Below are 25,014 nucleotides of genomic sequence, written 5' to 3' on the forward strand. Positions count from 1 at the left end.
CTTTTAGGTCTGAAATGCTGGGCAGAAAGGATTAACATGTGCATTCTAACATCGATGTTAGAAATGAGGTGGCATAACAGTTTATCCTATGATGTCTTCTATCAGATGCAATTGCTGAGAATATTGATATATTTTTCATTCTTCATCTTTCATCTATGATATTTCCAATTGGATGTAAGAAAAAGGGTCCAGCTTTTGTATTTCAGAAGAATTCTGATATGCTTTCTTCTCGTGATTATTGGCATATTTCAGGTGTGAACTATTTTTATTTTAGACAAGACAAAGGTTAATTTTCGTTCAGGGCTGGTGTTTCCACACGGCTTTTGTTTAAGAAAGTGAGAAATCTTAATATGATCTTAGTATGTTATGTCAAGTTTTCCTTTGTGAGGGAAAGTGTCTGTTCCTAGTCCTATGTAATGCTTTATCATGATCATTTGATGAAGTCTGCCTTGTACCTAAGTACTGCATAAAATAAATAAAGTGCAAAACAAGTATCCAGTCATCCTGACTTAGGGGGTCTGAGGAATTTTTTGTCAAATGACATTGTCCTGAGCTTTGAACTGTGCTGAGACATATGCTTGCAACATTTAAGTTTTGTTTTATTTCAGGTAAGAAACTGAAAATGCAAGGATACATGAATGCAGGGGGAAAAATGGTTTATTGTGTTACCTCTGCATGAGATAAGTTCATCATCCTGGTAGCTTTTGCAATTGCAGCTGTGAGCAGTGTTAGTTTTTCAGATGAAACTATTGGGAGATGGATCAGTTCTTCAGACCACACAGTTCTAACCCAGATGCATATTATTTTGAATTTTTTTTTTTTTTTTTTTAATTTTGGTGTGCATTTTCATGACGTGGAGGTTTTGCCATTTGAACTTTCTGAAGCCTGTGTTTGGCCCTTGCTTCTAATATCTGAAACCATGTTGAAACTGTGGTGGTTTAATGCTTGGCTTTGTTTTTCTGTGTTTAATTTTACAGTAGAAGATCTTCACTTCTAATGATTATGAAAAAATAAGGGCATGGTTGACAAGGATACAGCTTCATCTTCCCTTTTCTACCATGAAATTGTCCAAGAGATTGAGAAATAGTCACTTCTTTTTTTCAAAGTAGTCCAAATGATTGTAGAGTTTATTTAATTGTCCAGATTTGCTTTAAAGTTAACTGCTTGAATATATATAACTATGTTCAGTTTTATTCAATAGACTTTATAATTGTTCAATTCTTCTGACTCAAGAGACTGGCAATAATTTTCAGAGCTCCCTACCACTGGATTAACCTTCAGTTTATACCAGGAGAGGAAAGAAAACAGGGTGTCAGCGATCTGAGCACAGCTTCTCTGTATGTCTAGTTGTCAATCTGAAGAACAGCATCTTAAAGCCCTGGTTTTGTTTTGCAGCAAAGAGAATGAAAACAAAAGAAAGATGAGAAACATGCAATGATTGATCTTTGTTCAAGTGGACTAATACCTTGTTTTTTCTAGGTGGACGGGGAATCTGCAGCACCTGCAGCAGATGGTGGACAGCTATTCATGTTCTATATCCAGAGTTTATCAGCATCTTTCATAGGCTAAATAATGATTCAGATTAAAAATCTGAGTGAAATTCAGTGCTAGACATAAAACTTGAGTGAAAAATTCTTTATGCATTTTATTAGTGTTTGAGAGCTATGTTTTACACTAAAATTTCATATATCATCACTTAGTTTATACTAGAAAAGTTAACTGTTATCTAAAGTAACAGTATTCAAGATACAGAAGTAGTATCTGGTAGGTTTATGGAAAGTACTTAGCAATTCAAAGTAGCTAATATTCTAAATGTATAATATTTAAAGCTTATGGTGAAGGTAAACTGGCCTAAAATGTAAGTGCAAGAAGGAAACGGAATAGCCAGAAAAACTCAACTACACTTATGTTTCTGTACAATATTACGAGTGGCCGTTGAACCTGTTCAGTGTTCTGTAGCTAGTGTAGCTGATTGAAAAAAATAAATTCATGTATTTACATTTACATAAATGTGCTTGTGCGGAGAGATTGTTTTGGGGTTTTTTTTTTAAGTTATGCTGTTTTATGTGTGAAAGAGACTGTATTTTTTACCAGCTACAGAATTTCATACAATTTTCTTTCTTTGATCAGAATTTAATTTTGATGATTTATTGATATATTAGGTGGGATAGGCAATGTGATAATGGCATCTACACAATGCCGGAAGAAACAAAATTCTTTTTTATTTCTCTCCATTCATATTATATTATCACATGTAGAAGAGCTCTTTGCTTCTCGTAGCCAGCTGTACCATGTTGTTTGCTTTTCATAGCAAAAGTGTTTAACAGGTTTTTAAGTTTAGGGAATGAGAAAATTAACCATCAGTCTTGCTGGTGAATTTTCTAGGAGTTAAAAAAAAACAACCTACAAGACCTTGCTGTCCCTAGCTTTACTGTTGATAGGAACTACTGTCTGTTGGCAGCTTAACAATTTGAGCTGAGTTAGATTTGTGTGGTATTTATATGAATATGTTTCATAGTTGTTTTTTTAACTCTGGCCACACTTTTCTAATATTGGATATACATCTGGTGTGTTAGCTTTTTATATATTTTTGTATGTATAAATACGTTGGGATCGGGGAGAAGCTATCCAACTAGATGACTGTATTAGGATGCTTTCCTGTTTTAGCTGCTGGCAAGCCAGAAGGGATTGCTGTCTTTTTTAATTCCTTTTTTTTTTTTTTTTTTTTTTTTAATTTGGAAAAGTGTAAAAAGAGTGCCACAAGATGTCTTTTCCAGCGTCATGTTTGTCCAGGATGTATTCATATGCCCTAGATTATGCCTTTTATTTCATTAAATATAGATATCTAAAAATATGACAATACACTGAGTAATAAACCTAATGTATAAACTTCTCTGTACATGCTGTACATATTTAAATGACCCCGTGGGTCCCCCAGAACAAACTTTTAACATTCCATATCTTTTACTGTGCATCTGTTGTGGGCATGTAGCCACCCACCCACCCAAATTAGTTGAAATAAATGAAATTTACTCCAGTTCCCTTCAGTAGAATAGCTTGTAAAATATAAAGGTAGTCACGTTGCTGGTAAGGTTACTAAAACAAAGGGTTTTCTTAAACAGTGTTTTGTGGGTATTTTTCTACTGCAAGACTGTGCACAATTTATTCTGTGATTCTGTGATTCTTTAATTCTTATGTGTTCCTTTTGTTTTCCTTTGCAGATGGGATTTATACAGATTAATGAGGACTTCATATTTATTGAGCCACTGAATCGCACTTTGGCTGTAACAGGTCATGCACACAGGGTGTACAGACGGAAAAGGTCTGTAGAGGAGAAACTTACCGAAAAGCCAGCTTCTCAGAATCAGTACTGTGGTGTTGTTACAGGTAATATACAAATCTTGCTGAAAAATCTAATGTAGCAGGTGTATTTTTAAGATATGTAGAGAGTAGTTGAAAACAGCCCCAACAAAAGCATATCTGATTATTCTTGTACCAGTAACTTATGGTGGGCTTTGAGGTGAGTGACATGCTTAGGCTGCTGTTTCACTTATCGGAAGAGGATGAATTTTCATATATAATCATATACTCATATATATTTATATATATTTTTGAAAGTAAAGGGTGAATATATATTCATATATATGTATATTTGAAAGTAGAAATCTTCAGGTCTTTTTTTGCTTCAACTTAATAATTACAACCTATTTCTTGTCCTTCTGTGTTTTTCTAGTTACTTAATTACTTATTATGTGCAGTGATAGTATTTAATTTTCCATTTTTAAGGAGTTGCACAGTCTACCACAGTTTTGGTTAGTAGTAAGTCTTGAACTCCCAAATGGGTCTGACACTGATATGAAATGATTTTTATAACAGTGTTCTTGTTCTGATTGACACTTATATCTGTATGAAACAATCCTAATGTATCTTCCTCAATGGCAGGTAGAAGAAATTGTTGAAGTAGAAGGGTTTCAACAAAAATTTTGTACATAAGGGTGGCTTCATAGTTTTCAATGGAGAGGGGGAAAATGGCTTGTGAAAGATGACATTCTGTTATTTCCGCTTCACTGGCAACTTCTCTTCTTCAAAGGATAGAAGACATCTAAATCTTTTGAACTCAGGATGAGCTGAGGGTGTTTTAATGTTGCTGTGAGAAATTATTTTTAGTCCCAGGAAATAAAGCAGAATGAATGTATATTTATAAGCATTTTTACCATGTCTCTAACACAGTAAAAGTGAGATACTGACAAACTGGAAATAGCAAAGCTGTTTTCTACTTTGCTAGTAGAAATAGCAAAGCTGGCCTGATTGGACTAGGGAGCTGGAGCATGTGACATTTAGGGTGAGGCAGAAGGAACTGGGTTATTCAAACAGATAAAGAAAGGCAAAGGAAGGATGCAGGTGCAGTCTTCTGGTACCTAAGGGGCTTCAGAGAGAAGATGAAGCCATGTTTTCCTTAGAGATATGGTACGACAGAATGAAAGAAAGTTGGAACTTATAATCAAGGAAATTTCAGTTTGGCATAAGGAAAAAGTAATCTCAGCAAGCACATTTCAGACTGGAGAAGCTGTGAAGTCAGCCTTCTCAGACTTTAGAAAATGTAGCTGGAGATAGCTCTGAGAGTTGATCTTTGAAGCTTGCCCTGACTAGAGCATGAGGTTGGCCTAGCTGACCACCAGACATCCCATCTAAGATAAACTTTTCTGTGGCTGTGTGGTTTTTCCTGAACATTTCTACTGCTCTGTCCATTTTATGTGGTTACAGATAAATGTGTCAATTTTTTTTTTCCATTATTGCTTTTATAATTAGGCATCCATCCATGGGTTGAAATCAAAGATGAAGCAGCAAAGCAAGGCTCTTTGTTTAATTATAAAGATGAGCTGAGTAAATGACACGTAACTTCCTCCAGCAGGCTGTATATTTCTCTTCTAGGTATTGTGTTGCATTACCACAGCTCATGTAAAAGAAAAGTTTTCTTTATTAGCAAAAGTTGTTCACATAATTAGTGCTGGTTATTCTTCCCCATTAGTAATAAGTAAGTTAGAGATATATGCACACGCGTTTGGGAGTGAGAAAAATTGAAAATAAGAAGTATGCATGATGTTTGCACTCGGAAAGGGGAGAGAGGCATCTGATAAATAACAACAATAGTATGAAATATGAAAATGAGTGAAGATGCAAACTCTTCTCAAGGATGTTATTTTTCTGTCATGTTCATTACTAGTCAGCCTTTCACTTTCTCTTGTGCTCTAAAATGGGAAAGCCATCTTACTCTGTTTCAATAATCTTATGCTCAAGGATCTGATTTGGTGCAAATAGTCTGTCAACAGAGATTCAAATATTTGCTTGAAATATGTTTCATTATCTCTGTTAAAAGCCTGAAACTTTGAAATAACACAGGCTGTGCATAACTGATTAGCATCTGATGGCATAACCATATTGCCGGGGGGTTAATCTGCAATTTCTAGCTAACACTGTTGCTGTAGCAAGACCAGTCCCTCACCCTGCTGCTACAGGTTATTTTACTAAGAGGAGCTGCAGTGAGTTACATACTTAAAAACTCAGTATAGGAACATTTGCTGGTATGACATGCAGTTAGGTAAACATCACCTAAATATTCACAGTACAGACATGACCTTAAAGCAACAAAAATAAACCTTTCAGAAATATTTCAAGTCAAATCCTAAATTAAGTAGCTCGGTGAAGCAACAATAAGACATGTGTTTATATGGGCTCTCTGATGCTTTCAGGTAATGCACTTTGATAGTTGTAGCTGTATGACACAGAGGAACTATTTGTCTTGGCAGTAGGGCACGTTCTTATCAGTATGGACCTATCTTACAAGAGGATGGTACTCATGTCAGAATATGTGCTCTGAGACATGTTTTTAGGCTGCTGGTTTAGGGCCAGATTGATCTGAAAGAATGGCTACCTATCAAGCAGTTGTGTATTGCCAGTGATGAAATGTAATTATTAGAAGGGATGAATATCAGTGCCGGAGGTGTTGAAGGATCACTTCTGGAAATAATAGCTTTTCATGCAGATCTAGAAAAGGCAATCAAAGAAGGTATTGTTTGTTGTCTGTTACTGTTGTGGGCTGGATTGAAAGATGTTACACAGCCAAACATGTTTCCAGAGAATAAAGAACTTGGTTTTGTGAATGGGGTGGAGCTTTCTTATTAATTAGGGGTAGAAGAGAATCATACCGACAGAAGCAGATGCTTTTTGGATTTGTAAGAGTGTGCTTGTATATACTTTTGTTGAATGTGTGAGTTATCTACATATGTGAGCCAGCTGAACATATACAGATCTCATGCTTCACAGCTTTCTTTAGCACATGGTCTTTGAAACCTTTAAAAGCAACCAGTTCACAAGTGTGTTATAGAGAAAACATGAGAGAAACAATTGTAATTAGAGCAAAGGGCTACATTGGAAAGCCAAGCTCTTTTCCTTCTACCTAATCTGAAACACTTGCTCAAGGGTGAAGTTCTTTGTACAGTAAACCTAACTAATTGTAAAAGAATGGGGCACACTGCGGGCAGGGAGAAATCTCATATGGTCATTCCTTTTCACAACGGATAGTGAGCAAGAGCTGTTATCCAGGGTACTGTAGGTTTGAGTTTTGAGCTTTTACTTCTCAGTTCTGGCAATAAATGGTATACTGTTCTGAGTCATGAGTACGTTGTGCTTTTTCTCTTAGAGTGATGCTGGTTTTTAGGAAAAAGCCTGCTAGTTTCAGCTGATCAAAAGCAGAAGTTTGACTTTATGGAATGTAAACTGGACAGTCAGCTGGAGGAGCTGTGTTGGTTCTTGCTCGACAGCCTGTTTCCATGTGATAATAATGAAATAAAATGCATAAACAATATTGGTCATAGGTCTGCATCTGTGAGATTGCACTGGATGGAGACTGGTGCTATTTGAGGTATTGGTTTCCATTCCTTGGGTAAGAAAGAAGTTACCACTCTGCTTTAAGGCATTCAAATACCTATCCAAACTACAGTGAAGGTATAGCTTGTGGCTTCCTGAGCTCCTGAATATTCCTTACCTAGCCAGAATACTGCAATGTCTGTTTGGCTAGGGTACCCATTTTCTTTTTTTCTGAGAGAAGAAAGCTTGGAGAGTAATGGTAGTCCCTCTGTAGTGTGAGCCTCCTGTGGATGTATTCAGGAAATACTTTTGTGCCTAAGGACTTGTTAAGTGTCCAGGAGTCCTGTAGTCTTAGGTTGTTCTATGTTGTCTCAGATACCTTATGCAACCTGTGGTTATAGTAGCTGGATTTTCAGCTATTTTAGTTTCAAGGATGAGAAGGGGAGAGGAAGTGGAATTTTTATTGTTTTGTTAACACTTCTTGTTTTTTTCTCTTATTTACCAATTGCCTACTCAATGTCAAATGCACTTGTTGCAGTATTTCTAGCCTTCTTGTTGGAGTACTGGGGTATTTCTAGCTTTCTTTTCAATCAACTGCGTTTCAGTAAGAAATTAATATGAAATCTCCATATTTTCTATAGTTGCACAAAACATGGAAGTCTTACTGCATAGAACCCTCCTGTAACATTTATTGCTTTTATTTTGCCAATGTAATTGCAGTTTTTAGGCAAATTTATGTTTCTTTATTCTCAAGAGGGAGGGTTGGGTTCTTTTTTTTTCCCAGTTAATCTGACTTGTTAGCACATGCATTATTGGTGTTGGTAGGATTTTTTGCAGGAGGTATTACCTCTTATATACTGTACCTTCAGTAATGAGCAATTCGTTGTAATGTTTACTTATGAGTGTGTAAAGAAACAAGTGTTTTTGTTAAAGCCTGTTTTGCATGTTATCTGGCAGTAATCATGGCAGTTTTTTGATTCCTGCTGAACCAAAATTACCAATTCCATTTATTAAGGCTCTTAGAGATGAGCTAAAATTTTCAGATAAATGAGATCTCACATGATGGGGATTTCTGCCAGCAATTTGGAAAGGGTTGGCTGGGCAAGAACAGATGGTCCTTTGGTTTATTAACCCAGCAGGTATCTGACGTAAATGATGGGCATTGCCCGTTGCAGCCATGTTGTCTGTAGAGCTGTGCAGTCTTCTTATCCACTACAATCCCGAAAGACAGAGTTTTCAACAGTTTATGGGACTGCCGTGACCTTAGTGTTTAGCACAGTGCTGTATTTTATTGTGGGCTGCTTATTCTCAATTCTGAATAAAATTGCACCACTAGGTAAAACTTTTGGAGGAGTGCGTTAGCATACTTCTCTGAACAGCCATGCTAATATTAAAGTTTTCACCCATTAGGTGCTGCTTTTTACAAAGAAGTGAACAATTAACAAACTATATTGCTGGAAACTGCACTGGAATCAATCGCTGTTCGTAGGAGGAAGGCAGATTGACCAGATGGCTCATGAGAAATCCTTTTTAACCCAAATGAGTTTGCAGTTTAAACTTATATCTGTAGGCTACTCTTGGAGCATTAGATGCTTCTGTGGTAAGTCATAGTTGTGTAGCTTATAGGGTGTGTTTTTTTGGCATGAATCCTGACACTGAAGTTGTCTTGAAAATCATCCTAAAAAGTGTGACAACGATACTTGTAATGTTTTATATACTAGGCTGTAGATCCACAGCTAGCAAACACAAATAAAGCTACAGGCTAGCTGCTGTACATTTAAGGCTAAGCAAGTATCTGAAGGATAAAAATGAGAAAGGTTAAAATTAATTTTAGGTAGCTTATGAATTTATAAGTTGTTTCTAATTCTATGCAATCGAGCAGCAATTGTTTATTTCTGGAGAATATATACATTTTTGTCTTTTAGAAAATTTGTTTGCTTAGCAGTGTTAGCATGTCTTACATTATCACCAGTTGTACAGGAATTGGTAAGCCCTTGTAAAATATAACAGGCTGTACTCAAGCACTTACATATGTAATCTTCAAGAAATTACTGCAGAAGATAAATTTTTTATTTTTTTTAATTGTGGATACTTTTTACATTGAAAAGTATATATTTTATTTATATTAAAACTATATTAGGCAGATTTTAATGTAAATATATTAAATTATGGATATTTCTTCCACTGGTATTTTATATTTTAAAGGTAATTCATGAGTTCAGTGTCTTTAAGGTACATTTTTAGCACTTTCCTGAAGAGTAACTTATTTTTTTGGGGAGTAGTCATGTGTTATAAAATGAGCTTCAGGAACTTTCCTATTAGAGATGAGACTGATTAATTATAAAACATTTCCTCAAAATTTCTGAATATTTGATTGTTTCCAGAACATGTGTTTATAATTGTCATCTTAAGCACCACATTTTGTTGTAAATAGAGAGCCCAATATTCCATTGTGGAAGCTGGAAAAAATTTCACTCCATTTCAGTGACTTCAGTGAGATCAGTCCCAGAAGTTTTATATCCTCTCAAGGGCATCTAACAGAATGTAGCTATTACAACAGGGAGTTTCATTTTATATTTTGTTTTAAATTAAATTATTTTAAATATCATTGCTAACTGCTGTATGCATATCTGACCACTTTCTGGCTTGTACTGCTTCTGTATATCTTTTTTTTTTTCTTTTTCCATATGTAATCTAGCAGTAATGGGGGTTTTGTTGTGTTTTTTGATGGGAAAGTTAAAATTAACATGAACAGTAACCTCTAGGTTACCATAAATGTAATGTATTTTCAATTTAGACCTTTCGTTGAGAAGCCTGTTTCCAGGGTTTTGTTTTGGTGTTTTACTTTAGCTGCTTATAATGACAGCAGCACTGACTGTGAAGTCACTTTTTGTTTCCAACAAAACTATACCCTACGTACATTTCTCTGTCATTCATCTAAAATATTCTTTCCTCTTTCCAAATCACTAAAATATCTTTTCTTCATATTGAATTTGTGGCAAATCTATATTTGTTGCCTTTCATGCTAAGACACAGTTACATCAAGATGTTTTTTTCTGTAATTTATGTACATGGGCAGATACCAGTTCTGCATTCTCAGTGAGGCTATATTTCTGTCAAATCTAACATGGTTTTATGAACCAAACTAGGCAGAATGTATGCTTTTATAAAAGTGTTAGGTGAAAGGGTACAAAGAATTTAAGTTTATTTGAGCAGCTGGATAAGACTGATTCCTTGGTGTGAACTATAATTTATAGGTAGTACATGCCTTCAATCTGAGCCTTAGAATTGCCGTGCTCAATAAGTATGTATTAGAGTAATATAATAGCTATTAGCATAATATAAAATTAACAAATAAATAATATAGAGTAATAAATAATAGCTATTACATTGCACTTAATCAGTTATACCATAATCACAGATAGCAAATCCTAGGTGTACTATATCGATGGTTTGAAGGATGAGTTTTTCAAGTATTTTTTATGTTACAGATAAAAGAAAATCAAAGAATCAAAAAGTATCAGAAAATGGAAGAGGAAAACGATACTCTTACAAGTTACCTCAGGAGTACAATATAGAAACCATTGTGGTGGCAGATCCAGCTATGGTTTCATATCATGGAACAGATGCTGCCAGAAGATTTATTCTAACCATCTTAAACATGGTAGGAAATTTAAAATCAATTTTGGTGCTTTGCCAACCACGCACGCATGATTTCATAGCTCCTTTTAATTATCCTGACTCAGCACCTGTAAGGGACATTCAGTACATGACTATTAGCAAGCTGTAAAGACTTACTCCATATGTTTTGCTGCATAGAATTATGGTGCTGCAGACTTATATCTTCAGTGTCTGGTCTTATAACTTCAGGGTAGCCAGAAAGTGAGAGCTGAGCAACATGATTTTTTGTTAGAAGCTCATTATGTTGTTGGGAAAGCTGGGGTATTGGGTGGTTTCTGATGATCTGTGCTTGTTATGAAGATATGTTGTTGAGAAATTATTGAGATTGTTGTTGAGAAAGTTTGTATGATCATTAGTGGCTGAAAATAACAAGGCGTAATGCACTCACACAATTACATCCCCTCCCATTTGTGTCTGGAGCTGTAGTGTGCTCATTTGGTGCATAAAGCAGTGAAAATTAGCATCTGCAGTGTACAAGGAAAGATTCTTTTAAGGACAGAGCATAAACTGTACAAAAAATACAAACTTTAACTATTCTGAATGGTAGTTATTGCCATATCCTGACTCAGACCATTTGGGACACAATCCTGGATTTAACTGAATAGAAATTTTCATGTGAATAGTGTTATACGCATGTGTAAATATTTTGAGATACAGGCTACAGTTCATGAAGTGGTCATGGCCATTGAGGGGAAAAGGTTTATTTTGTGCTTCCAGAATGAATGCTGCCTAAACTGTTTTCCCTTCAAAAGGCTAACATAATAAATGAGCTAAACATTCTGCTCAAATTATGGAGAATTAAAGTAGTCACAGTAAAATATCAGGTTCTGTTGTTTTTAGCCTACAGTGTGTTGTGTGCAATACAAGCACAGCATATTTTATTTGCTGTTTTTTATCTTAGGTTTTTAACCTTTTCCAGCACAAGAGTCTTGGACTACAAGTAAATCTTCGGGTGACTAAGCTTGTCCTCCTTCATGAGACTCCGGTAAGTATATGTTACCTTTCTGTTAGCTTGTACAGAGTAATGCTACTTGCTTTATTGCATCACAAAGGCTTTCAATAGTGAGTGACTGATGGTTGACAAATTTTCTCAGCTTTTGAGCATTATTGTCCTGGTTTCAGCTGGAAGAGAGGATTTTTCTCCCTAGTAGCTGGTACAGTGCTGTGTTTTGCCTTTAGTATGAGAACAATGCTGATAACGTACCAATGTTTTAGTTGTTGCTCAGTAGCACTCTGATGAAGAACTTTTCAGTCTTTTATGCTGTGCCAGTGAGGAGGGACACAAGAAACTGGGAGAGAGCAGAGACAGGACACCTGACCCAAACAGGCCAAAGGGTATTCCATACCACAACATGTCATGCCCAGTATATAAACTGGGAGGAGTTACCCGGAAGGCCCATATTGTTGCATAGATATGGGATGGGTATTGGTCAGTGGATGGTGAGCAATTGTATTGTGCAGCAATTGTGTCTGGGTGTTTTTTTTTTTCTTGTCTTAACTCTTTAATTGTTGTTTTTAACTCTGTTTAACTCTTTGTTGTTAAACAGTATTTTTGTTATTTCCATTATTATTGATAGTATTATTGCTTATTTTAATTATTAAACTGTTCTTATCTTAACCCATGGGGTTTACCCTTTTTTTTCTAATTATTCTCCCAATTCCACTAGGGCGGGGGGGGAGTGAGCAAGCAGCTGCATGGTACTTCGTTGCCAGCTGGGGTTAAACCATGACAACCATTAGTTATTTACACTGCTGGGCAGCCCCGATAAAGATTAAGCTTCTCCTAATTAATGTGCTGCACGTACTGAGATTTTTCTGTACTTGCAGTTGGAATTCAGTCAAGCAAATTTTCCATGTGGAAATCAGCTAGTTCTTAATAAAGTCTGGTTATGCCCTGCTTTTTAGTGTATCTCTCTTAAACCTAGTGAACAGTAGGAGGAGAACTGGTCAGCCAACCCCTAGACAAACAATATTTCACCTTTCAGGCACTGTATCAAATCCTGTTCTTCATTCTGAAGAAAGAAAAGTCAGCTGATACCTGATGAGACTTTCTGTTAACCTATGATTTGTACACCAACGTCAACTTGATGTCTCGTTTCTTTTCTACAAAATTTTATCTTCCTTTAGTACTTTAGTTAGCTAATAAGAAAAAGAGATTCTCTTACCATTTTTCTAATTTTAAAATATTTTATTTTTCCAGTGAATAAGAAAGTACTTCTTTATTCAATGTCCTCTCAGCAGGTGGAGAAGTCTCATTTCCTGTTCAGATTCTGGATCTTCACATCATTAATATTTCTTCACTGGGTAGTAAAAATCAGCAAATACAGAGATGAGAGTTCAGTGAACAGATCCACTGTATGCCACTCAGTGCACTGTCTTCACTTTTAACATGAGAAAGATGTGGTCTCTTCTGCTGAAATGCAAATAATTCTGCTGAAGATACCATGCCACAAAACGGGGAATGTTTTTGATAGTCAAAAACTGTTATTAGTTCTATTTGCAGAATCTTAATGTTAATAAAGTTAATTGTTTTTTATTTCCAGGCAGATATGTATATTGGACATCATGGGGAAAAAATGCTGGAAAGCTTTTGCAAATGGCAACATGAAGAATTTGGCAAGAAGAATGATGTGCACTTAGAAATGTCAACAAGCTGGGGAGAAGACATGTCTTCAGTTGATGCAGCCATACTGATCACAAGGTAAAATACTGAAAGATGAGCACTGAAAAATAAGCAGTGGCCTAATACATACATCGATAAAAGAAACTAATATATTACCAGTAGAGGTAAGATGAGGAAGAATACAACTTAAGTCTTCTTTGCAGAGCTCCAAGATTATGGTAATCTTGGAGTGGTTGTAAAGACGGTTCCGAAAGCGATAGTTCCAGGCTGGTAAATATCTGAAATGACAAACAGGTCACTCTTGTTTCTTCTTTGGCTATATAGCTAAGGCCGTAGGTTAGATACCTCTTTCCATGTGCCTTCATTTGCCAGAGGCAGCACACACAGACCTGTAGATACTTTCATTCAGAACACAAATTCATATTCCGATCATTCAGAACTGGACTGGCATGACATTATGTGCATTATTGAGTTTTGCTTCCTTCTAATGGATCTAGAACTGGTATGTTTCATTGTGTACTAATGGTACATCATGTACACGGATTGTACTCTGCAGCCATAGGAGTGTGATCCCAGATTTACTGTTCCTTATAACTCTGAATTATCAGGCATTTAACAGATTTAGAAGGAAATATATCTCCAGCTCACCTCTTCCCTCCCAAGCAGATGCTGTCATGGTTTAGGCTGTAAGTGGTGCACAGGGGGATGCATCTTGATGTTTAGGCAGCATACCCCCCCATTATCCAAGGAAAAGGACAGAATGATAAGCCTAGGGTTGGGCTTAGTGATATTTTTTGAGGCTGACCTTGACTTTCAGAGTCCCCTTCCAAAGAAAATTCCTGTGATTTGATATATTGAAATACAATTGTTCTGTCATGTGGTTCCCTAAATTTCCATTTTGAAGAGCCTGTCACATACAGGAAAGAAACAAAGAAGTCCAGATTGTCTGGTGGCAGTTTTGTTGCTACTTTTGCTGTTTAATCCGATGTCTTTTGTTGGAAAAATGCACACCCATCTCTTCTTACTCTGTGCCATCCTTTTCTGTTTGTTATCTTTGTTTTATGGATTGAGGGGGCTGATTAGTTTTTGTGAAACATCTGTATGTTAGCTAAGCAGTAATCCTTCACACAGGCTCCTCTGAACTACCATGGAAGACATAAGAAGTAATGTTTTCTGTAACAGATTTCCATTAGGTCATCAGAAAACATACTTGGGATGACAGGCTGGAAAAAAAAAAATCAGATTAAGGCTTCTAACTGATTTTAATGGCAGTGAGCGTGTTGGTGGGTGAAGAGTCTAGATGGAGAAGGAAAGATGTGAGTGAGCAAGGGCCAAGACATAAAGGGTGAATGAGTACGATACCTGACATTGAGTTGATGAGCATAGCTAATAGACCTTCTTACATCTAATTGTACTCTGTGACTGTTCAAGGGTAACTGAGCAATTGCATACTGCTTGGTTGCTAGAAATGTGAGACTGTTGAGTGACCTCTCTCCTATATCTGGCTCTCCTATTTGAGACACTGGAGGCAGTCAGCAACAGAAGCAGCTTGAGCGAGTATTGGGTGCTTCAAGCCTGCATCTGCCAGGAGGGTAAGTCTAGGGCTGCATTCTTTAGATGGAAGGTGTATCTTAAAAACAGTAAGACACTATCAAGTAAATTATGTAACACATTTTTTCTCTTATTTTTTCATCTTCACCTTAACCAGCCTTTATGGGAAGGTGCAGAAAAATTCTGAATTGATGCAAGTGAGGTGTTTGTTAAGCAGTTGGGAGACAGTGGTCTGGGGATGCCCTTAGGAGCCAGTCCATTTGAACACAGGCATTTTTGAATTTCACAAAACATTTCTAAATGGTAAAAAAGCTTTTGAAAACATATGTTAAGACCCGCTTTTCTGGTGTGCTTTGTAATAATTATGTTCTGATTTCATAGAATCATAGAATGGTTAGGATTGGAAAGAACCATAAAGATCATTAGGTTCCAACCCCCCTGCTATGGTCAGGGTCACCTTGACTAGATCAGGCTGTCCAAAGTCACGTCCAGCCTGGCTTTCAGCACTACCAGGGATGGGGCAGCCACAGCTTCTCTGGGCAACCTGTTCCATTGCTTCACCACTCTCACAGTAAATAATTTCTTCCTAATATCTGATCTAAATCTGCCCCCTTTCAATATACACGTTCACTTATTCTTTCACTCCATGTCTTTGTACAAAGTCCCTCTCCAGCTTTCTTATAGGCTCTCCTTTAGTACTGCAATGCTGCTATAATGTCTCCAGATTTCTTGTAGGGCCCCTTTAAGTATCGGAAGATTGTTACAAGGTCTCCCCTAAGCCTTCTCTTCTCCAGGCTGGACAAGGCTAACTCAGCCTGTCTTCATAGGAGAAGCGCTCCAGCCCTCTGACTATCTTAATGGCCCTCCTGTGGACTTGCTCCAGAGCTACCTGCAATTTTTTACCTGTCAGTTTCAATACATTTTTTGAAGTAAATCTCTGATCAGTGTTAAAGAAATTGAAGTAGAGAGCAGGGAAGTGATTGGTTGGATGTCAGATAGCAAGGCAGTGCTGGAGCCAGAAATTAGAGGTCTGTTCTTTTGACATTTTTACTTTTTCAGTGGTATTACTCTCCAAACTCTACTGCCTCCCATCTCAGAGCTGCTTTAGCTGTTAATAAATCATACCAATGCAGTTTGCTGACTCTGGGAATGTTTTGCTAATCCAGGCTCCCTCTGCATATCGTCAGGTTTATGATATGGCTGACCCCATGTGTGGCTCCACTTATGTGTTTTGTTAATTCAGAGCCTCATTCTGTTTTGCAAACACAGAACAAGCTTCTTTGTTAAAACTTTCAAACAGCTTTGGACAGCAGACCTTTTTTACTGGGAGAAATAATTTTGTTTAGACAGATGAACACCAACTGCTTGTTATTGCTCAAGTAAAAATGTAAAGTTTTGGTTATCTAACACATTCTGTGGCAAGCCTCCTAAAACTTACCCATGCCTCCATTTTTGTCTTGCACAATAATAGAACAGCAAGAGTGCTTTGAAAAAGCTTTCCTGTGCTTTCACATGCCAGTTGTTTGCAGCAATCAGAAGAGTTAGAAATGAAGAAGTGAGTGTTCTACAGCAATAATTTGTAATGCTTAACTACAGAGCAAAATATGTTTGCAACAGAGACTGTTACTTAACAGTCAAAGAGTTGTCATAACCTGTTCATGAGAAAGGTAATTTTCAAGACTTACTCTTGCATTTGTTATGTAAAGCAGACAGCAAAACCAGCTTTTCCCCACGACTTTCTTTGCTGAGTCTCTAATGAATATGAATCTGCTACCAATTTGTTTGCTTCCCTTTACTGAGTTCCTATTTCAGCCTGTGAGGTTTTGTTTGCTTTCCTTTTAGATTGGCTTGTTCTGATGCAGTAATGACCTGTTTAAAATATGGTGCCATAAAGTAGAAGGAAGAAAAAAAGAAAAAGTTTGGATGATGTATTTAGAAAAGATCCCTAGGAAGGTTAGTGTTGGGTTAAAAGGTAAGACAATTTAGCAGAAAATAAACCCCTTGTGTTTCATCTGGCCCTCAGATATTAGAGGGGCTGGGTGCATCTGGGTTAAGATTCTGAGTGATGCCCAATTTTCCACTAACAGTCTGGTAGTGTTCAATATATTGAACAATCATGATTCCAGATGAAGTAATAATGCACTTCACCTTCAGTCTAATCATGCTTATGAACTCGCATGGCAAAGCTGAAGGATTTGGTCACATTTAATGGGAAAACTATTATGATTAGCTACTTAAACAGTGCAGCTTATTGAAGCAACAAATACAAGTTCTTATGGATTGCTGGTGATAAAATACACTGTCTACAAAAGCACGTGCAAATAATAGGTTATACAAGTGTGTGATAAAGTTATGAATAACACGCCTGGCTTTAAAATGTAAAAATGAAAAGTAACTCTATATATAGATTCCTAATTTTCCTGGGGAAGCACTTGGTACAGTGCAAGGCTTACCCAAAGACATACCTATGAGGGGGAAGAAAGGTCCAGCCCATTGACCAGTCCCAGGAGTCAAGGGTAATCTGCTGATTGAATCTTCCTAGACTCGACCACAGTGATGTCTTTCGTAATATTCCCCCTTCCTTGGGCCATTTTATACTATTTTTCACCTTCATGGTGGAGCTTGAGTGACTCTGGTCATGCATGCCTTTATTATTATTGGCATAAAATTCTCTTAGCTTTTAAAAGTATATACCACAAAGAATTCAAAGAGCATGCTCAAAGAGGGGTGGTTTCACTTTGGAGGTGGGTAGCACTGGAGACGGAGGTGTGTTTTTTTGTATTAAAATGCATTATAATAAAGCAAAGTTTGCACAAAGGACAACATTTTATCAAAAGATGACAGACTCTTGGCTCAGGGTAGCAATTATGCAGCTTGCTGGTTTTTAGTACCATCTAGTTCCCATCTCTGCTGGTGTTATGACAGAGCGCGGCTGCAGAATCTCCACCCCACTCCATCCTCTGTCAATGTGCTGTGGTTTAAACCCAGCCAGACAGATCGTTCACTCACTCCCCCCCTTCTTGCCCTGCCCCTACTCCTGGAGGGACGGAGAGGAGAATCAAAAAGAATTCAACTCCCATGGGTTGAGATAAGAACAGTTTAGTAGCTAAGGTGTAACACAAATCACTACTGCTACCACCAATAATAGTAATGATAAAGGAAATAACAAGGGAAGAGAATACAACACCTCAGCACCAGCCAATCGATAACTTGCCCCCCCAGCCCGACCAAGCACCGACTGATACCTCCTCCAACTCCACAGTCCTCTAGCCCTTCCGGGTAACTCCCAGTTACATCCTGGTCATGATGTGCTGTGGTATGGAATACTTCTTTGGTCAGTGTGGGTCAGGTGTCATGTCTTTGCTTCCTCCCAGCCTCTCCTCCTCCCCAGCAGAGCACAAGGCCCAGAAAGTCCTTGGCCAGACCAAAACTCCTGAGGAGCAACTAAAAACATCAGTGCTATCAGCACCGTTCCCAGGCTGAAAGTCAAAAACACAGCACTGCACCAGCTACCAAGAAGGAGAAAAAAAATGACTGCTACTGCTAAACCCAGGACACAATGTTACCGTGATGTCGTGGTTTAACCCCAGCCAGACAGCTTTTTCACTCACTCCCCCCCTTCTTGCCCTCCCCCTACTCCTGGAGGGACAAAGAGGAGAATCGAAAAGAATGCAACCCCCACAGGTTGAGATAAGAACAATTTAGTAACTAAGGTATAACACAAATCACTACTGCTACCACCAATAATAGTAATGGTAAAGGAAATAACAAGGGAAGAGAATACAAGACTTCACCACCAGGTGACAGATAACTTGCTCCCCCCCAGCCTGACCAAGCACTGACCGATACCTCCTCCAACCCTGCAGTCCACTCTAGCCCTTCCGGGTAACTCTCAGTTACCTCCTGGGCATGAACGTGCTGTGGTATGGAATACCTCCTTGGTCAGTTTGGGTCAGGTGTCCTGTCTCTGCTTCCTCCCAGCTTCCCTCCTCCCTGGCAGAGCATGAGGCTCACAAAGTCCTTGGCCAAACCAAAATATCATTGCTATCAGCTCTGTTCCCAGCCCAAAAGTCAAAACACAGCACTGCAGCAGCTACCAAGAAAGAGAAAAATGACTGCTACTGGTAAACCCAGTACACATGGGAACTGCTATGGAGTGAATTCCTGGCATACCAGGTGTAGCCTGAAAGTCCATTTTTCCTTTATGTATGAACAATGTTATATTTTTAATATAAGTTTAATTTCTAATTACTCCACAGCTAGGTATAAGGATAATGTGAGAATTAAGACATAAATATTTTAAGGACTCTTGTTAAAACTATCATAAATAAGCATTATTACTTTAGAGATATATATATCAGGAAGTACTTTTCTTTGAGGAAAAAATATACCATGGTTCATCAACATCCTCCTTGTCTTTTAAATTACAAAGTGTGAGGGCACAGAGATAAGCCTTGTATTTGATAGCCACTGAGATGATATTACTAGTTGCTATCTGCATAGGCTGTCAAACCTGAATGCGATTACTGAAAGTAAGCAGGAAAAGGCCCATGGCATCCATAGTTGCTCTACAGTGATGCTTAAGTTCTTATATTGCTCTTGCTGCGAACAAGATAATCAAGTGTAGCCCCTCCCCCTCCCAAGAAAAACCTAATACAAGAATGAGGCAGAATATACCTTCACTTAAAAATTATGTATCATGCTGTTTTTCCAGTGTGTAGGTCAATGTGTGCCACAATGGGTTTTAGAAAAATGTGTAAATAAGAAAATAATTTAAAAAAAATCAAGTTCTGTAATTTTCTCAGAATTGCCATTTTCACATGTGCTTGTGCTAGAAAGCAGACCTCTGATTTTCCTAGCATCAGATATAAAGTGATATTCCATGTTCACAGTGTACATCAGCTGTTCATTCTTATTGATCTGCAGTATCTGAAATCTCTTTGCTCTGTGTGATATTTAATTGAAATAGTGCTGCAAGGCATTTTCACTGTAAGAAACTGCTTCATTCTATAAAATAGATAAAAACATAAACAACACTTAGATTTGCTAAATATTGTTTCTTTTCCAGTTGTTCAAACCCTCCAGAACTCTCACCAAAGTTTGGACAAGAATTTCTTAAGCTTTGCTATTATGTATGCCTTCCAATGCACAGAAGTAGCACAGTTCTTTTTCTGGCTTTTCCTTTTACTGCCCTTCTGGTGATTAAGTTTTAAACCAAACCAAACCAAAGATACATTCTCAGGAAAATCAGAGGTAGAAGACTGTGAATGACCCCTGCACAGAAACTAACATTACAGAGCCAGAAGGCTGCAGTTTTTGGCAGTCCAAAATTGTTGAAGTGTAATGGTATAGAGCTTGAGTTATTAAGCTGCTACTGCTGTCCTTGAACTTTTAGTGAAATTCAGCTCTGGAAAAATGAGTTCCTGCAAGTGCATGATAAGAGGTTAAATTTTTCTTAATTTTGTTTTCACAGTTATATTTTTCTCATTACTGTAATTTCAGTACTGCCCACTGTGTAGTTTTGCAAAGCTTGATGATGTTTACTGCTTGGGGATTTTTTCACATCAGCTGCAAGCATTAAGGGAGTTCATGAGAATCTTAAATGCCCTTAATATTAGTTATTTACTGAAAGGATTGTAGAGACATCAGGAAGCATGGAAATGTGAAAAGAGTATACTTTAGAATGAACCAGTGTCTTTTTAAAAAAACACACAATCTCCTATGTTTATCACTTTAATCTTAAAACATGTATTTTTATCTTGTGTATCTTAAAAGTCTTATTAATTTTAAATCATTGCATGCTGTTTTAGTTGTGGTGGGTTTTTTTTTCTTCTTCTCTAAGTTCAGGGTGTCTGAAGTGGTAGTGCTTGTAATAATACATGTGAGAAAAATATGCAAGAATTTACCTGTTTCTGTCAGCTTTATTTTTTGGACTTTAGTATTCAGGCTACATATATTCTGTTCATTCATACAGACAACATTACAGAACAGATTTTTTTTTTTTTCTATGAACAAGGGTTTTTTATTCTAGTTATCATCCCATGAATAAGTTTATGGACAACAGTATGGCTGGCAAATTCTGTTTAAAATATGAATTCCTAGTAGTTAGGAAATAGTTTAATCCTAATGCCTGTTAATAGGAAAATTCCGCCAGTTCTCATCTGAGGTATTGCTGAAGGATACAATTTGGAAAAATTATAAATCACTATCACTGAGTCTTTTGCTGTCAGTTTTGTTTTATTTGCTGTTGGTTGGTTGGTTGATTGGTTGGTTGGTTGGTTGGGTTTTTTTCCTGCATATAGTCTTTGCTTCTCATTTAAAATGCAGCATGATTCAGTTTTAGGTGGTCCTGCAAGGAGCAGGGAACTGGACTCCATGAACCTTATGGGTCTCTTCCAACTTGAAATATTCTGTGATTCTGTGATGACACAGACCTAAACTGAATTTTGAATTTCTGATTTAGTGCAAGTCCCTAACATTAAATTCAATTGGTTATTTTTACTTTTTTTTTCTTTTTTCTGAATAACAAAACTAGACAGTCTCAAGACAGAGATTTCAAAGAAAGGAGGATTAACTGTGTCCTGAAGTATACCATGGCCACTGTTATGTACCTTCACAATGGACAGTTGTGTCTTATTTCTATTTTTTTTTTACGTCAGCTTTCAGCCATGGATCTCTTTATACCCTCAGCTGCTGTTAGAAAGCTCCTCCCTGTTTAAATATTTGTAGATTCTGCTCAAATCACAACTCATCTTTCTCTTAGATTAATTTAGAGAGGTTTCTAAGCCTGTTTCTCCATGTGTAATCACTGTTTTAGCTCTTTCCAAACCATTTCCTGTTACCCATATTGTTTTTTTGAAGCATAAGTGTAAAAATTGGACACAGTATTGTGTGAACCGTTGTACTGGTGCCGTGTCTGATATTTTCCTGCATCTTTATCCAAGGATACTGTTCACTCCTACTGCCTGATTTCATATGGTCTTTTCTTTTTACTGTTGTTCTCCTGGTGTTGCTGTATCTGGAGAAGCTTGGGGGGACAGTTTTGGCTACATTAAAATATAAGTTACTCAGATGACTCATCTTTTAATTTTATTTGTCTTCAATCCTATTTGTAGTCTACCAGAAATAATTTAATTTTTGAACTTTACCAATAGTGCACTTTTACTGTCTTCCAGGTCATTAATTAATTAATGCTAACGCTGCCTAGATTTTGTTGGACTCCAGTGAAAAACACCTTCCTTGGCTTTCTAACATTTCTGTATCTGTTTTGAGATGTTAGCTATACATTCAATTCAGTTTTTTGTTCATTTATCACACCTCTGACACTTGTCACACACCTGTTATTTTTTAGTTTGGCTAATATTTATATTATCCTTTTTAGTCACAGTTTTATTTTAAAAAGCCTAAGTCATATGTTAAGTATTTAAAATATTTGAATATGGTATTTCCTGATTGCTAAAATACACTGCCCTGTGCATACTGGTGCATTTGAATTTATACTCAAAATACTAAACAGTTTCTGAAATAGATTTCATGATAGTAATATTGTGCATTTATTTAAATTCCCAACTAAACAGTAAATATGTAATTTATTTTTTAGCCGATTAACTCCAAAATTGATTTTTATTTATTTTTTAAGTGCATTAGTAGTAAGTATATTGTGCTTAGTTTATATGTGGGAATCATTTCAAAATGACCTTTTACATGAAGAGACAAGAACACCTGCTGTGTTGTCATTATTCGCTTAGCATGGTGCAAACGAAAGCATTTGCAATGTGATGATGAAGTTATTTGCACAAGGACCATTAGTTGCAACCATTCTTTAAAAAAAAAACACCACTTATGGTTTGAGAAAACTTGTTGCTTGCTAAATAAGCCTCAAATATATCTTAAAAAGTTGTAAGTGCTAGAATCAATGACAACAGCAGGAGTTAGACTGCAGCTTCAACCCTACACTACTACTTTTATCATAGAATCATAGAATAGTTAGGGTTGGAAAGGACCTTAAGATCATTTAGTTCCAACTGTCCTGCCAAGAGCAGGGACACCTCGCACTAAACCATGTCACCCAAGCTTCTGTCCAACCTGGCCTTGAACACTGCCAGGGATGGGACATTCACAACTTCCTTTGGGCAATCCATTCCAGTGCCTCACCACCCTCACAGGAAAGAATTTCCTCCTTATATCCAATCTAAACTTCCCCTGTTTAGGTTTTAACCCGTTACCCCTTGTCCTATCACTGCAGTCACTAATGAATAATCCCTCCCCAGCATCCTTGTAGGCCCCCTTCAGATACTGGAAGGCTGCTATGAGGTCTCCACACAGCCTTCCCTTCTCCAGGCTAAACAGTCCCAACTTTCAAAGTTGTGAAGATTAGAGGAGTTAAGAAATTGAAAGTAGGGTGAAAGCCATAATGAAGATTTGGTAGACTGGTATAATTTGTTATCAAGATTATCTTCTGTTTCTTCTTTCCTCCAATCTACTGTATGAAAACAAAATTAATTGGACAATAAAACCAATAAATAGGTCTTTTGACTAGTATGCCAAAAACAAGTGTTAAATTTATCTAAAATGATGAATTAATGCAAAAGCCTTGATTCTTCTTTAGTCTTCCTCTGCTGTTTTTGATGTCTTCTGTTGTATATCACATCTACACTTCAGAATTTATTTTAACAGAGAATGTAAAGAGTTACTTTATATTTAGAAATTGAATAATCTTTGTTTACTGTGATGGCCCTACATAATGCTATATTATTTGATTAAAAATGTACTAACTAAATACAGTTTTCTGAAACGATGAATTAGTCATTACCCATTCTTGCTTCTAATACTTTTCAAGGCTTAGTCAGCTTGTTCAATCTTGACATCAGTCCCGATATCTCATAAAAGTTCCTCTTTTCTCTCACTTAAATAAGGACCAGTTTTACCTTCTATATGCTTTTAGCGTAATGAATTGTTTGCTGGATATTGGTTAGAAATGGGGGCTTTAGTGTGCTTTAAGCAGTTTCTTGCTGTCAGTGTTAGACTCAGTTACTAACTTGCACCATGAATTCTTCTATTTACATTAATGGTAATGCTTATATCTTTGCTGTATTTTGCTAAGAGGGGGAGGAAAAGAACAAAGACTCTCAGTGGTTTTCCTGAGGTCTTTGTGGTGTGCTTTATTGCTCTATTTTATATCTCCTCTTACTTGGAAGAGTCCATATCCTGTCTTTTGTTTTGTGTAGTTTCAGTATGCCAGTTCCATATATATATATGTGTGTATATATATATATATATAAAATATAAACATTTTATATGTGTATACATCTGTGTACGCTATATATATATACACAAGAACATCGGTATAATATGATGGAATATTCAAGTTACCATGTGGGAATTAGAGAATGGTTTCTGTGAGAGTCATTGGTAGATCTAGCTAGAGCTGTAAATCTTTACTAAGGAACCTAGTCTCAAATGTATGTAATGCATTCATATTCTTGGAAATTAAAGGAGGTATTACATACTTTCAATGTAAATCAGGAACTAAGAATGTTTTATAGTACGTCCGTCTTGCCAAATCATAGCAGTACTGTTTCCCCCAAGCCCCATAATGAAACTCTGGATGCACAGCATAACCATAGTCACAGTCAGCCAAGAAAGAAAAACAAAACAAAATCAAATCAGCTCAGTAACTGTATGAGAACAAAGCTGTTGCATAAGCAGAAACCTCATGGGTATAGGCAATTTTTAAATGTCAGATGGTATTCTTTTACATTTGCCTTTTTTTTTTTTTTGTTACATTAGTTAATATTTATGGTAGTTGTATGAGTGTGTGTGGAAGAGAGTCTCTGTCTTTAGATTGCCTTTACACATGTTCTCATGCTTCACTACAAGTCCCATATTTCTAATGGTTTTGTCATATTGCTTAACAAGACAATAAGTCCCTTGTGTCACATAGCACAAGACAAAGAATTGTGTTACAACCCATTGCATTAATGCAATTTTTGCAGGTTTGAAAAAAACAGAAAAACTTCCTTCTGTATCTGATTATAGTTCCTTGTTCACCACCTTTGATTCTACTTCCAGGGCTCTTCTAAGAGGATTCCCAGAGTTCATCAGTTTATTCACAAAATTTGTTTCTAGCACTGTTGGTTTGCTTTTCTACTCTGTAATTATCTGGCAATAGTTACTTAAGATCAAAAGCTATATATCCCCATGTCTCTGGCTATGTGGCCTTTAACAAGTGTCAAAAATTTGCCAGCCTCTAAAGATTGCTTTGGGGTCTACATTACTCTGTGGGAATAGTC

The 25,014-nt window shown here is 36.9% G+C and overlaps 1 protein-coding gene across 2 annotated transcripts in view; it reads left to right on the forward strand.

Annotated features, from left to right (window-relative positions):
* The window catches only part of ADAMTS19 (ADAM metallopeptidase with thrombospondin type 1 motif 19), a 145,846-nt gene that overhangs the window by 26,020 nt on the left and 94,812 nt on the right, over positions 1-25,014 (forward strand). For both annotated transcript variants that reach the window (XM_061378761.1, XM_061378849.1), the window contains exons 3-6: positions 3,222-3,387; positions 10,359-10,531; positions 11,450-11,533; positions 13,092-13,249. In XM_061378761.1, coding sequence (XP_061234745.1) covers positions 3,222-3,387; positions 10,359-10,531; positions 11,450-11,533; positions 13,092-13,249 — 581 coding nt within the window. The remainder of the gene's footprint in view (positions 1-3,221; positions 3,388-10,358; positions 10,532-11,449; positions 11,534-13,091; positions 13,250-25,014) is intronic.

The sequence above is a fragment of the Neopsephotus bourkii genome, unplaced genomic scaffold, assembly GCF_033783945.1.
Source record: "Neopsephotus bourkii isolate Nb327-2 ecotype Australia unplaced genomic scaffold, CSIRO-AGI_Nbou_v1 NB_30, whole genome shotgun sequence".
Taxonomy (NCBI): Eukaryota; Metazoa; Chordata; class Aves; order Psittaciformes; family Psittacidae; genus Neopsephotus; species Neopsephotus bourkii.